Source organism: Hypomesus transpacificus, chromosome 18 (assembly GCF_021917145.1).
Source record: "Hypomesus transpacificus isolate Combined female chromosome 18, fHypTra1, whole genome shotgun sequence".
In the NCBI taxonomy this organism is placed as follows: domain Eukaryota; kingdom Metazoa; phylum Chordata; class Actinopteri; order Osmeriformes; family Osmeridae; genus Hypomesus; species Hypomesus transpacificus.
The window spans coordinates 7,064,513-7,076,282 of NC_061077.1; the positions used below are offsets into that span (position 1 = coordinate 7,064,513).

Consider the following 11,770-nt stretch of genomic DNA (forward strand, 5'->3'; position numbering starts at 1 on the left):
GTGTGTGTAGAAGAGATACAGATATAAACTGCAGCTGTAAGGCTGACAGACAAAGGGTGATCCCCTATGTTGACAAGCAGCTGGAAAAAAGACCGTTTCTGTTGGCTAATTGGCCTGGGCAGTTGTGGGTTAGCCATCCCTTTGGTGGAGTTGTGTACTTGTCTTTCTTTCATGTCTTCTCTCTCCGTCTCTGGAGTTGCCCGGCCGACTATCTGTAGTGGGTGTGCACACTTCATATCCTCTATCTGTTCTCCAGTCATCCTGAGACTGAGCCGCTCTCTCTCTCTCTCTCTCTCTCTCTCTCTCTCTCTCTCTCTCTCTCTCTCTCTTTCTCCGTGGCTCTTGTTGAATAGGATCTGTTTCAGTTTTTTTCGTTCTTTTTTTTATACGGAGAACATCTTTTACTTTTTGTGTATCACAGTCAGTTCCTGTGGAATAACACATCTCCCCCTGTCTCTGAGTCTGGCTCCCTGTCTCGCTCCTGTCAGACCACTCTCCACTGTTAGCTCTCCAGCTCCCACCTCATGGATGGATTAGAAATGTGCTGATCTGAGCAAGAGGAACTTTCTTTAACCTCACACCAACTCAGGCATTGTGCTGTATGTCTGTAAGATCCTGCCTCAATACTCATCCTTTACACACACGTGTGTGCGCAGAAGCGTGACACAAGGTCAAATGGACGCGTTATTTCACAGAGAGCCCAGTAGGTCGTTTTAGGGTGAATCTCGGATTGAAAGTTAGAAATTGGTTTCACGCAAGGGTGCCCCAGTCATTTGCCTGCTGAATAGTGGAATTCAGTGGATAATGCAGACACTAATTGATTCTGGGGGGCTAAAATAAATAGTCTTGAGTTATATGAGACTCATCCCACTGATGTGGTCCTTTTGGGAGATGGGGGACCCTCTGCCCCTGGCTCCCTCCTAAGAAGAGGCCTTCAAATGAAGCCTGACATCCCTTGATTGATGCAAGGAGAGTGGTGACCTTATAGAGGCTACTGTCCTATCGGTTTTGACTGACATTGATGGTCTTTGACTCTCTGAAGGACCTGACATTTAAACATGTACCTCCAACATAAAGCCTCAACAATCCGCCTCTGGTACTTTGTTATCACAACCCATTCAATCATCATCCGTATTTATTGTCAGTAATGGAGAGCACACTTCTGAACTGCGCTCAGTCTCTCCTCGGAATTCAAGACAGAAAGTCAAACTGTTGGTGAGTCATGCCCCTGTCTACAGCAGCTCTGCCAGATGATTGAGATGCACCTCTCCTCCACAAAGTTTGACAGAGGTTCCTGGAGTTTGGCTCGGAGGCCGTCGAGAAGGGGAGTTGTGTCGAGGAGAAAAGTACAGCCTGGAACAGCCTGGCGTCTGGCTGCAGGGGGGCGGAGGAAGGTCGGCGTCATGGCGGCTCGTGCGTCCACGCTTCGTTCTCCTTGGTTGGTCTGTCAGCGGGGGGACGGACATCCTGCCGCACTCATGATGAAGAGGACGTGGAGTGTGAGCGCCAGAGGTCAGAGCGCCGCGGGGGGGCAGGAAGTGAACCTGGCCGCGCCCCGTGGAGCCGTGCACGGCGGAGCGTGCTTACGACTAATGAAGCTCCACTCGCCCTCGCCAGGACCAGACTCCCGCCCTACACTTCCCTGTTCCTCCTACCGGTCGGAGATGGAGCGAGGGAGGATGAGAACTTAGTGATGGAGAGGGTGACAAAGAGGGAAGAGGCTATAGAAAGACATGGAGACCAGAAGATGGATAGAAAAATACCAGTAGAGAGAGAGAGAGAGAGAGATAGAGAGAGAGACAGCAAGAGAGTGTGTGTTTGAGAGACAGAGACAGAGAGAGAGTGGGGTAATAGACTCATTACAGAACACACCTCTCTCAAGGGTAAAGCAGTAGGAGGTCCCATATGGGATGTACATCAGATAGCTTACGGAAGTCCATGGCTCCAACCACTGGGTCACACCACTGCCTAATTACGGATGACAGAGACAGATGCCTTTCATTCCATTCACTTTATGTCTCTTTCACATCTCTCACACAACGACAGACACACACACACACAGACAGACACGGCAGCAGGATCCATTCCCATATAAACCCCTCTCCTCATTCCTGCCAGTGTATCGCCTGCTTGATCATCCCACACCCTGTCTCTTTCTCCTCCTCCTCTCATCCTCCACTCAATCTGTCTGCCCTCAGCTCTGGTCTCCTCACTGTCTGTCTGATGGTTACATACACAGACAGCACACACACACACCTAACACCCACACACAGAGACACACAGTCACACACACACTTAGTGGGGGAGGGTGGGGGGGGGCGTGTGTTCAGTAGTGGTGTTCCTCTTTGTGGTGAGAGGCGGGGCCTGACCACAGTGCTCTCACAAGCCTAAATGATGACATTCTCTCAAACAACAGTTCCATTTCCCTCCCACACCGGCCTCATGGCACCAAAGCCAAAACAATCTCACCGAGTGCCAACTCCCTCTCTCTCTAGTCGCCTGTTGTCCTCTCCTCCTTTCCTCCTACCCGAGGGACCAGCAGGGCCTCTCTCTCCAGCCGCCATGTTGTCTTGCTCCTGCTCCAGAGTGCGGGGCCTGCCACGGTAAACAAACTGAAAGCAGGCCTCGGTAGCATTGATCGCGGGCGCAGGGAGGCATGCAGCGGTGAGGAGAGCAGTCTTCCCAGGAGAGACGCTCCTTTCCCAGCCTCTCCTACAGAGGACCAGCATGTGAAGCAGAATGTGAAGAAAGGCATTGACCAGCAACTGGAAAACATCTAAGCCATTCAGGATCAATGCAGAATTGATCCCTGTTCTATGTATAATGTAGACTTGTGGGCGCCCAAGCTGCTCCTCTGCCCCCCCCCCCCCCCTCCCTCCTCCCCTCCATCCTGCTGAATGGGGTGGGGGGGGTGGAGCAAGTGGGGGGGGTGCACTGGACCTCAGGAGCTCTGGATGACCACGCAGGTGAAACAGCCTGAGGTGTGTGTTTAAACTTACAGTAAGGCCTTTATAGACAAGCTGAACTCGTCTGTCCAGAAGCTAGGGGAGATGCGAGAAAGTGCATACCTTATTCCACCTGCGGCTGCCTCGTGTAGCTCACCTGTCATGACGCTCATCACGCTGTGTTATCTGGGCAGCAGCTCCAGCGGTCGAGTCCTCAGAACCAGTGGACGTGGGGTGGGGTGGGCAGAGAGCATCACTGGTAGTGTAGCAGAGTAGCAGCAGGAAGCAGAGTTCACCCAGGAGTGAGAACTCAGGCCATGCTTGACAGCGTCGTCAGAGCTGGCATCCCGAGGAAGCCCCATGCAGAGCTTAATGAGCGACGGCATGCTGGAGAGGCGATCTTTAACCCTGCTCAGGGACTCGTACGGCAGTCCTGCTTCTCTCCAGCAGATGCCAAGTACAGCTGTCAACAGCTCCATACACTATTGTTACACCTCTCCCTCCATCCCTCCATCCCTCTTCCCATCCCTCCGTCCCTCTTCCCTCCCTATAGTGGTATCGTTTTCTCCGTCTGTCTGAGCTGGAGGTTGCGCCGCCTACAATCCTCCATCCAGTCTACCCACTGTGTTTTAAGGAGGAATATGGCCGTGTGAGATGATATGGATAGCGCCGTACTGTATATATTATTGGGAGGACATTAAGGATTCATGAAGTGAAAACACCAAAAACCAAGCACAACGCTTGACTTAGGGGGCTGCACTTGCAGGATTGAACCGAAGCCCAGTTTTTAATCACAAGACCTTCACAGTTGTCCTGCTCCAAATGCATTTGTCTTCGGCACAGTCATACTTTATCTCTCTCACTCTTTTTCGATTATTCCCACCTTTTCTCTTCTCCTCTTTAGCTCCATTTCCTCCTCCCTGTCACTGTGTCTAATTCCATCTGACGGTGTCTTGTGGAGTCCCAGGGTGCCGATGTGCAGGCTAGCCCCCCCTTCCTGTTTCCATCCATTTGCTCCTGGCCCAGAGCAGGTCAGGTTCCTGGGCTGCCCTGGAGGAAATATCAGATGGCCTGTCTCTGTGAGGCTGGGATCCTGGTGAGCTGGGTGCTCATGGAGGCTCCTCTCTCCATATCCCTCCTCCCCAGCCCCTCTCTCCCATTCTTCTCCACTTCCTGCTTTCAAGTGCAGGCCAAGGTCAGCACTTTGAGGAAGCCCCCCCCCCTCCTCCCCAGAAGGCTGGCTGCAGGCGCTTGTCCTCTGCCCTGCTCTAACCTGGCTCACAACCCTCCCAGGTTTTCTTCTCCTTGCTCCATCATATTCATTTCATTAGGCAGGGCTTTTACTGCAATCAATACCTTTACTAAAGTTGTTTTTCTGATAGCTGTGCGTTTAATAGCTTTTCATTAGTGCCATACGGCCCCAACACTAACGGGAATACTACTGTAGTGTTACTGGGTACAATATCCATAGTTGTTGATTGTGGAATCCCTTTGTGAATAGATGATGCAGCAGTATGCAGCCCCAGTGTCTGTAGTGTCAGTAGAACTGTGTCATAGCAGATGTTTGAGCTTCTGAAACTACCATTAGACAGTCACACAACGGCAAATCCCTTTTGTATTGAAATAGTGAGCGGGGCGTGCGTGCCTCACACATCCCTCCCCCGGGCACCATCACCCCGTCCATCTCTGTCTCTGTCAGATCAAATACTGGGAGCAAGCAGGAGAGAGAGAGAGAGAGAGAGTGAGAGAGAGAGAGAGAGAGAGAGAGAGAGAGAGAGAGGGAGAGAGAGGAAGAGAGAGCGAGAGAGGGCGAGAGAGGATGAGGAAAAAATCTAGAGGGGGGGGGGGGGCATTATGGATGGTGTTTAGAGACAGGTGTCTGATGTGCCCTGAGATAATGCCAAAAGACTCGTATCTCTCCTTTTAATGGAACGGCGACAGTTGTTTGGAGTGATCAGGACTGTCATCCCACACGCTGGAGCGTTGATCCTCTCAGCGCGCCTCTTCTCTCTCATAAATCAAGGCAGCTGGAGTGGGAGAGGAGCAGCACCAAACAGCCCTGGCTCCAGGTCAGGTCCCGGGCCGCGGTGCCAGCCTGTTAAGGGCTCGTGTGGAGACAGTACAGTGCAACACAAGGTGTGAAGGCCTAATAGTTGCTGTCAGATCAACTCCACAAAGAGACATCCCCGTCTCCTAAATAGTCATTACACCTGATTCTGAGACAACCAAAGATGGCTTTGAGGGGTGGGAAGGTGTTGGGGGGGAAGGGGGGGGGGGGGGTCAAACAATGTTTATTTCCTGAGTGCTGTCTGTGGCAGCCTCTGTCTGCCTGGTGCCAAGAATGGAATGGGGTGAATATGTTAGTGTCATCTCCCATTTCAAATAGGCAGACATTTCAAAAGCTGATTCTCTCTGGAGAAAATGTTGCACTTCCACAGTGAAAATATCATCTGAGAAGTGATACAGTAAAAGCCAGTCATCTCAATATGAATTCTCTCTTTTTTCGGAGGCTCTCACCTAAGTGTTTAGGAGAGCCAGACACCAGTGACTGCTGGGAGGGGTGGGGGGGAGACGGGCGGTGGGAGGACGAGGGGAGAGAGACTCGCTTGATGAGTGTAGGAATGACACTTCATAAGGAGCAAGTTAATGATATGCCAGGATGAGACAGGTAGCAGTAATCAGATTCTCTGATTGTAACACAGCCTTATCAGGAGACTGGAGAGGAGGACACACACACACACTCACACACACACTCACACACACACTCACGCCTAGATGGCTGTGTCATGTTGCAGAGCGGGCGGCTGTACTAACGGCGGGTGTCACGGCTTTGGGGAGACAAAGGAGACAAATGAGATTGCTGGTACCCAGCAAACAACTCCAGGTTGCTGCCTCCGGAGAATGAAGGGGCCTCTTTGCATCCGTCGTGTCAATTAGAGTGGCTAGTACTCATACTCAGGCTGTTTCCCATCTAGTTTACATTGATTTGAGGTGTTTACCTTGCGCTCCAAAGGCACTTTACCTTTCCCTCAGTCGGATAGAGTCAAGCAGGTCTTTTTCTGCCGGTGGTTAAAGCCCCAGCTCTGGAGGGGAGGGGGCGTGAGGCAGGTAAGTGTACCCTCCTGACAGCCTTGAGGCACTGAGGTGGAGACACCCTGTAATGTACTGTACCATCATCAGAAGCCCCTCCTGATGCTGCCCGTGTGGGGGAGTTGGGGCTGGAGACAGTGAGGTCAGCAGATAGAGTCCCGGGCCTGTTGACAGCTGCTGGCTTGACTTTGATGCACCATCAGCGATCAGCACTGTGCTCGGCGCTCCGCTCCGCTCGGCCCACAGCCGTGTTCAGTCGACCTGAACGCACACTAGCCTCTCATTACAGCGCCCAAACAAACTTTGTCTCTCTGCAGCTGTTTAACGGCCGCGCGGCTGTTTTTGTTTGTTTTCTCGCCGTAAGATTATTGCACCTTTATGGTTGATCAGGGGGTTGGAATGATCCCTGGCATCTGTTCAGAGAGGGGTGGGGGGGGTGGTGGTGAGGGATGGGGGGGGGGGGGGGGGGGGGGGGGGGCAGAGAGAGGGAGCGTGAGCGAGGTAGAATCTCCACTTGTCTTTTATTAACCGGACCAATCGGGCGTTGGTGCTGGTGCTAGTGCTGGCCTGTGGACTTTTAAGACGAGAGTGATGGAGAGGGCTGTGTGCTAATAAGCACAGAGGTTATAGCGAGAGGTTACTCATGTACATTCATTCCTCCCAAAATGAGCTTGCTGCCTCCGCCGCTGTTGGAGCAAGGGAATTAATCTAGTCACTGCACCTTTATTGTAATTTAGGCCTACTTCCAGCTTCATGCTGAAAAGTTGGTGGTATACGGCAAGCTTATGTTTTTCATTCTCCTTTTTGTACAGTATAGCCTGTTTTTCTGCCATACATCTTTGTGGGCCATATGTGAATATTTAACTACAAAATTGACTTGGCCCCAGCGTCTTAGCTGGCACAGTGATTGTAACACTTTCTCTGTTTTCCGTGTGATCCATATGCTTTTTTCTTCACTGGTTGTTCTCCGGAGTAGAATGTTTTGGCTCATTCACTCAACAAAGCTGTGTTCTGTGGGTGTTGATATTCCTCATTTTATTGTGGATATTTGCTGGGCCAAAAAAGGCCTGCCTCCTGAAGTTCTAACAGAGAACAGGAGCAGCCCTCATCTCCTCCTGACAGCCTCCCCCCTCCCCAGCCTCCCCCCTCCCCGGCCTCCCCCCTCCCCGGCCTCCCCCCTCCCCAGCCTCCCCAGCCTCCCGCCTCCCCAGCCTCCCCAGCCTCCCCAGTCTCCACTTCATTCAGACTCCATCTTGTCACGCCGTGGCCGCCTCCGGTCGTTATGGCAGACGAACAGGAAGTTAATCAACGCTGCATTATCTCCCGTCCTGCACCTGGAGGCGAGGGTGCCAGTCATGCTACCCCCGCCCCAGCGGGACCCCTGCCAGCCTGGGAGCCCCTTGTGCCCCGCTGCCCCCGGAGGCCCCTTGGGCTGCCAGTGTGTGCCAGGGCACACTGGTGACATAGAGCCAGGGGAGCCCGCTGCTAGCCACAGATTTACTGTGGTGGCCATGTGTGTGTGTTTGTGTGTGTGTGTGTGCGTGTGTGTGTGTGTGAGAGAGAGAGAGAGAGAGAGAGAGAGAGAGAGAGAGAGAGAGAGAGAGAGAGAGAGAGAGAGAGAGAGAGAGAGAGAGAGAGAGAGAGAGAGAGAGAGAGAGAGAGAGAGGGAGTGAGAGAGAGGAGATTTATGGGTCTGATTGTACCTCTTATTGCTGCTATTTTAGTCCAGGCTGACATTATTGCTGCTGACATTATTGCCCCATGTGGACAAGAAAAGTAACAACACTTGGGTAGACCTACAGCACTACAGGCATACATACGATTTATTGACACAAACTCACACACACACACGCATTTAGAAATACTAACATACCAATATGTGCACACATAAATGCAAGTCTGTAGATGTTGAAAAGATGATATTATTGGGGCAGACGTCTCCAGGTCTGTCTCTGCCTCCCCGTCTAGCTCTGTGTGACTGTCAGCAGCTGACAAATGCTCCGGCTGAGGAAGGAATTGCTGCCTGTCACTGGTAATCATTAGGTTGTCTGGCAGCATCCAAAGTGCTTTTATTTCTGTCCATTGGTTTGGTGGGAAAATAGGAGGGTATGGTCTAGCCTGCCTTACCCCAGTGGGAGAATGACGCAGGAAGCAGCATGGTCAATGACAACCGTGTCTGCAGTAAGCTATCCCTATCTACTTCAGGGGCTGGAAACTCGAGTGTTTGTTTACATGGCTGTACACGGCCTCTCTGTGTTTGCCGGTGTTCTGAGCACGATGAGTCAGTTGCTCTGTGAGTGAGGTGTGGCTACGATTTGCAGCTTAAAGACGGGATTTGGTCCGTGTAGGTGTGTCAAGGTCAGATCAAAGAGACTTTGGGGAGGATCGGAGCGAAAATGTTAAAAGCCGATCAAGCCAAAACGTTGAGGTGTCAGTCTTCCTGAGAGCACCTTGAAGTGTTCTGAGGAGAGCTTGATCAAAGCGTGCTTAACAAAGATGGTCTCAGAAGATAGTCTGACCTCAGCTGCATGAGGTAGTCCGTCTCAGTGCTGCTTCTTCACCTGCCTCCAAGCCTAGCTCTGCCCACCCCCCCCCCATACCCCCCCCCACAACACACCCTCCACACGTCTCCTCTGTGTTTGTGCCGCTTGTTTGACTGTCTGAATATCAATGAAGCCGTCTCACCCGCGTATTAGAACCAGCACCACACCGTGATTAAAGATGACATATCTAAGCCTCTCTCTTTCCTCTCTCATCTCCCCTCCTCTCCTCTGCCCCTCTCTCTCTCTCTCTTTGTTTCACAGGAGATTGCTGCCTACTTGATAACGTTTGAAAAGCATGAGGAATGGCTAACGACATCCCCTAAAACAAGGTAAGTGAGACACTTCCTGTGGAAAAAGCCCAAACAAGAGAAGTTCATGGAGAAGTGTGCGGGGAAAAAAGAACCTCCACCAACCTGGACATTTTCAATAAGAGGTATCTTGGCAGGCAGTTTGCAGCAGTCCCCAAAGTACAGCTCAGTCTCACACAACCCTCTTGATCAGGGTGAGATGTTTGATATTACTAGCTGCTGATGGCAGTTTGAGAAACTTTCTTCACCTTTCAGACAGGCAAAGGGGATATGAGTGTTGACTAATAATTGCTTTAAGTGAGCCAATTAACACAACATGCACTGCTGTGGCCTCGGCGGTGTGAATGAGATGCTAATGTGTTGGTATCTGTCTGCACATTCACAACCACTGGAGACCAGGGGCTGCTCTGGCATAGGAATGGGAATGTCATTAAGATATAGCCTGAAATAACTCACAAATCTTTGAGTTTTGTTATTCACTTATATAGCCCTGGGTTGTGTCAAACAAGAACACAGACAGACATGTCTAATCAACTTGTGTTCCTCTCTGGTTGGTGAAATAGAACGTCAACAGTATTCTGATGGCATTTCCAGGTTGACAGTTTTGAGCTCTCATACTGTGTATCTGGCTGTGAGTTCGATTACCTTCCCATCTCTGACACTGTCAGCTCTTTGTTTGACTAGCTTTGTCTAATCTCACAGTGTTGGACAGCTCTGGGATTGACTTCTCTGGCCTGCCTCAGACTCTATGTCCATTTTGCCATCACAATCTCACACTTTGTAACTGGACAGAATGAAATGAAAACAGTCTGCTTACACACATACACATGCACACGCACACACACACACACACATACACACACATAGGCACATACACACACACACACACGCGTTCTAGCACACAGACACATCCACTCTGTGTTGTGTATCCTCCTCTCTCTTTTTGCACCATCTTTTGTGTTAATGGTACTCATCCATGTGTAATGTACCTAGGGCAATCTGACACAGAGCCCATCCCTCTCCTCTTCTTTCCTCTCCTCTCCTCTTCCTGCCTGGGACTTTAATAATGGCTCCACAAAAAGACATTGCCAATTATAAGCCGTTTCTCAGTGTAATTGTGGAAAGTGGCCCAGAGATGGCCCTTTGCCTCTTTTTGTTATCATGAAGAACCCTCTCCCTCTTTACCCCCAAAAAGGAAATTCAACAAACCAGCTCCCTATGTCGTAAGATACGGCTTGCATATGTGACATTAGGCACTGTGTCATTACTCTCTCCAGGAACAAGCGATACTGACGCCCTGTTATCTGGTTAAAGAATAAATGAAATTCAAAATGAGAAATGAAGTCCCAGCATTAGGGTGCTCCAGGAGAACAGCAGCACTCCCACAGGACCTGATAGAGCCCTGCTATGAAGGCCTCTTGAATGAGTCTTCTTTACTCATACTGCAAGACCAGGCTCATCACCCAGCTCGTTGAAGTGGCCATGGTCACATCCTGCCCATGATCCTCCTCTGCCTGTGGTTGGCTCTAGTGGACATCCTGGAGTATCAGTGGCTGTCACCTGTCAGTCTGTCCCAGCTCCCCAGGGTCCTAGAGCCCAGTGGTCGACCTGCTGTCATGATCCATGTGTGTTTGCTGCTGCCTCAGTGGACATGGCACTGAGCGATGGGCTGGGCAGCCCCTCAGAGCAGTGGACAGGAGCAGAGCGGCACTTGGATGAGAGGAGCCCTCTTTGCTGCTGCCTTTATGGGAGGCAGGAAGGATGTGTGTTTGTGTATGTTCATGTCTGTGTGTGTGTGTGTGTGTACTTAAAAGGAAATTGTGAGAGTAGTTGTGAAGTGTTGAGCATAAAGTGTAGTGATGGATGGAGGGAAGGGGGCAGGATGTGTGTGTGTGCGTGTGTGTACTGTGTGTTTGTTTGTGTGTGTGTGATTGATGGAGTCTGATTGATGGCTGGCCTTTATGTGGATCTTTTGGCTCAAGGTCAGAGGTGAAAGGTCCCACAAGGGAGCGAACTGTGGTTATGGGCTACGCAGCAATTTGTCATTGCACACCTGCCGTGTGTACATGTATGTGACTGTGTGTGTGTGAATGCATGTCTGGCTGTGTGTGTGTGTGTGTCATAGGGAGCAGGGTAAGCAGGGTGATTTTCCCCAGCCTGGAAGGCTCTGTGAGCAGGGTGAGGGAGCAGACATAAGTAGCAGGTCATGCATAGACAGCGAGTCTCTGCATGACTGCACCACATGTGTGTGAGCACTCTGACACACACGGGTCGTAAACATGCGTGCAGGGCTGAAGGAGCTGACGCCAGCTGTTTGACCAAGGTGACACGCAACCCAGGACATGCCCTGAATAAAGATGACGCACTGTCAACAAGGAAAATTAGAAATTAGCCCAATCATGGATGTGCACACATGGATTCATTAGTGCCATTATACACTCCCAGCGTCGGCCTATATTATCAATATCAGCGCCTTGTGTTTGGGTCAGCTCCTGTTAGTTTATCCTTCCAAAACCCCTGCCAGGGGAGCTGTGGATGATTGATATGGCCAGTCCTAGTAATACACATTCCCTTTCAGATAGGAAGTGCAACAGCGCTTAAAATCAATAGCAGCGCTCTCCCACTGACTGCTAGAACAGCACTACAGCTAATTCAGGCCGCACCTGTCAGAGACTGGAAAATCTTTCCCAACTCAGGCCTTACACTTTAATTTACACCCTCTGCCAGCCTGGCTTCCATTCCCATTAAAGGGAGAGCCTGGCATTATGGCTTTAATGAAGGCCACGGGCAGGGGGGTGATTTAAGATGGCCGTTACTGCACACCTCTCCTCTGCGCGGGGGGAACAGTCTTAAAGGGACAATTAGGATTTTCCCCTCCTATGTG

General features: G+C 50.9%; 1 protein-coding gene across 1 annotated transcript in view; it reads left to right on the top strand.

Annotated features, from left to right (window-relative positions):
• The window catches only part of LOC124480640 (calmodulin-binding transcription activator 1), a 104,482-nt gene extending 95,101 nt beyond the window's left edge, over positions 1–9,381 (top strand). Inside the window, exon 4 of the mRNA XM_047040161.1 lies at positions 8,840–9,381. Coding sequence (XP_046896117.1) covers positions 8,840–8,911 — 72 coding nt within the window. The 3' untranslated portion in view covers positions 8,912–9,381. The remainder of the gene's footprint in view (positions 1–8,839) is intronic.
• Positions 9,382–11,770: the final 2,389 nt, after the last annotated feature.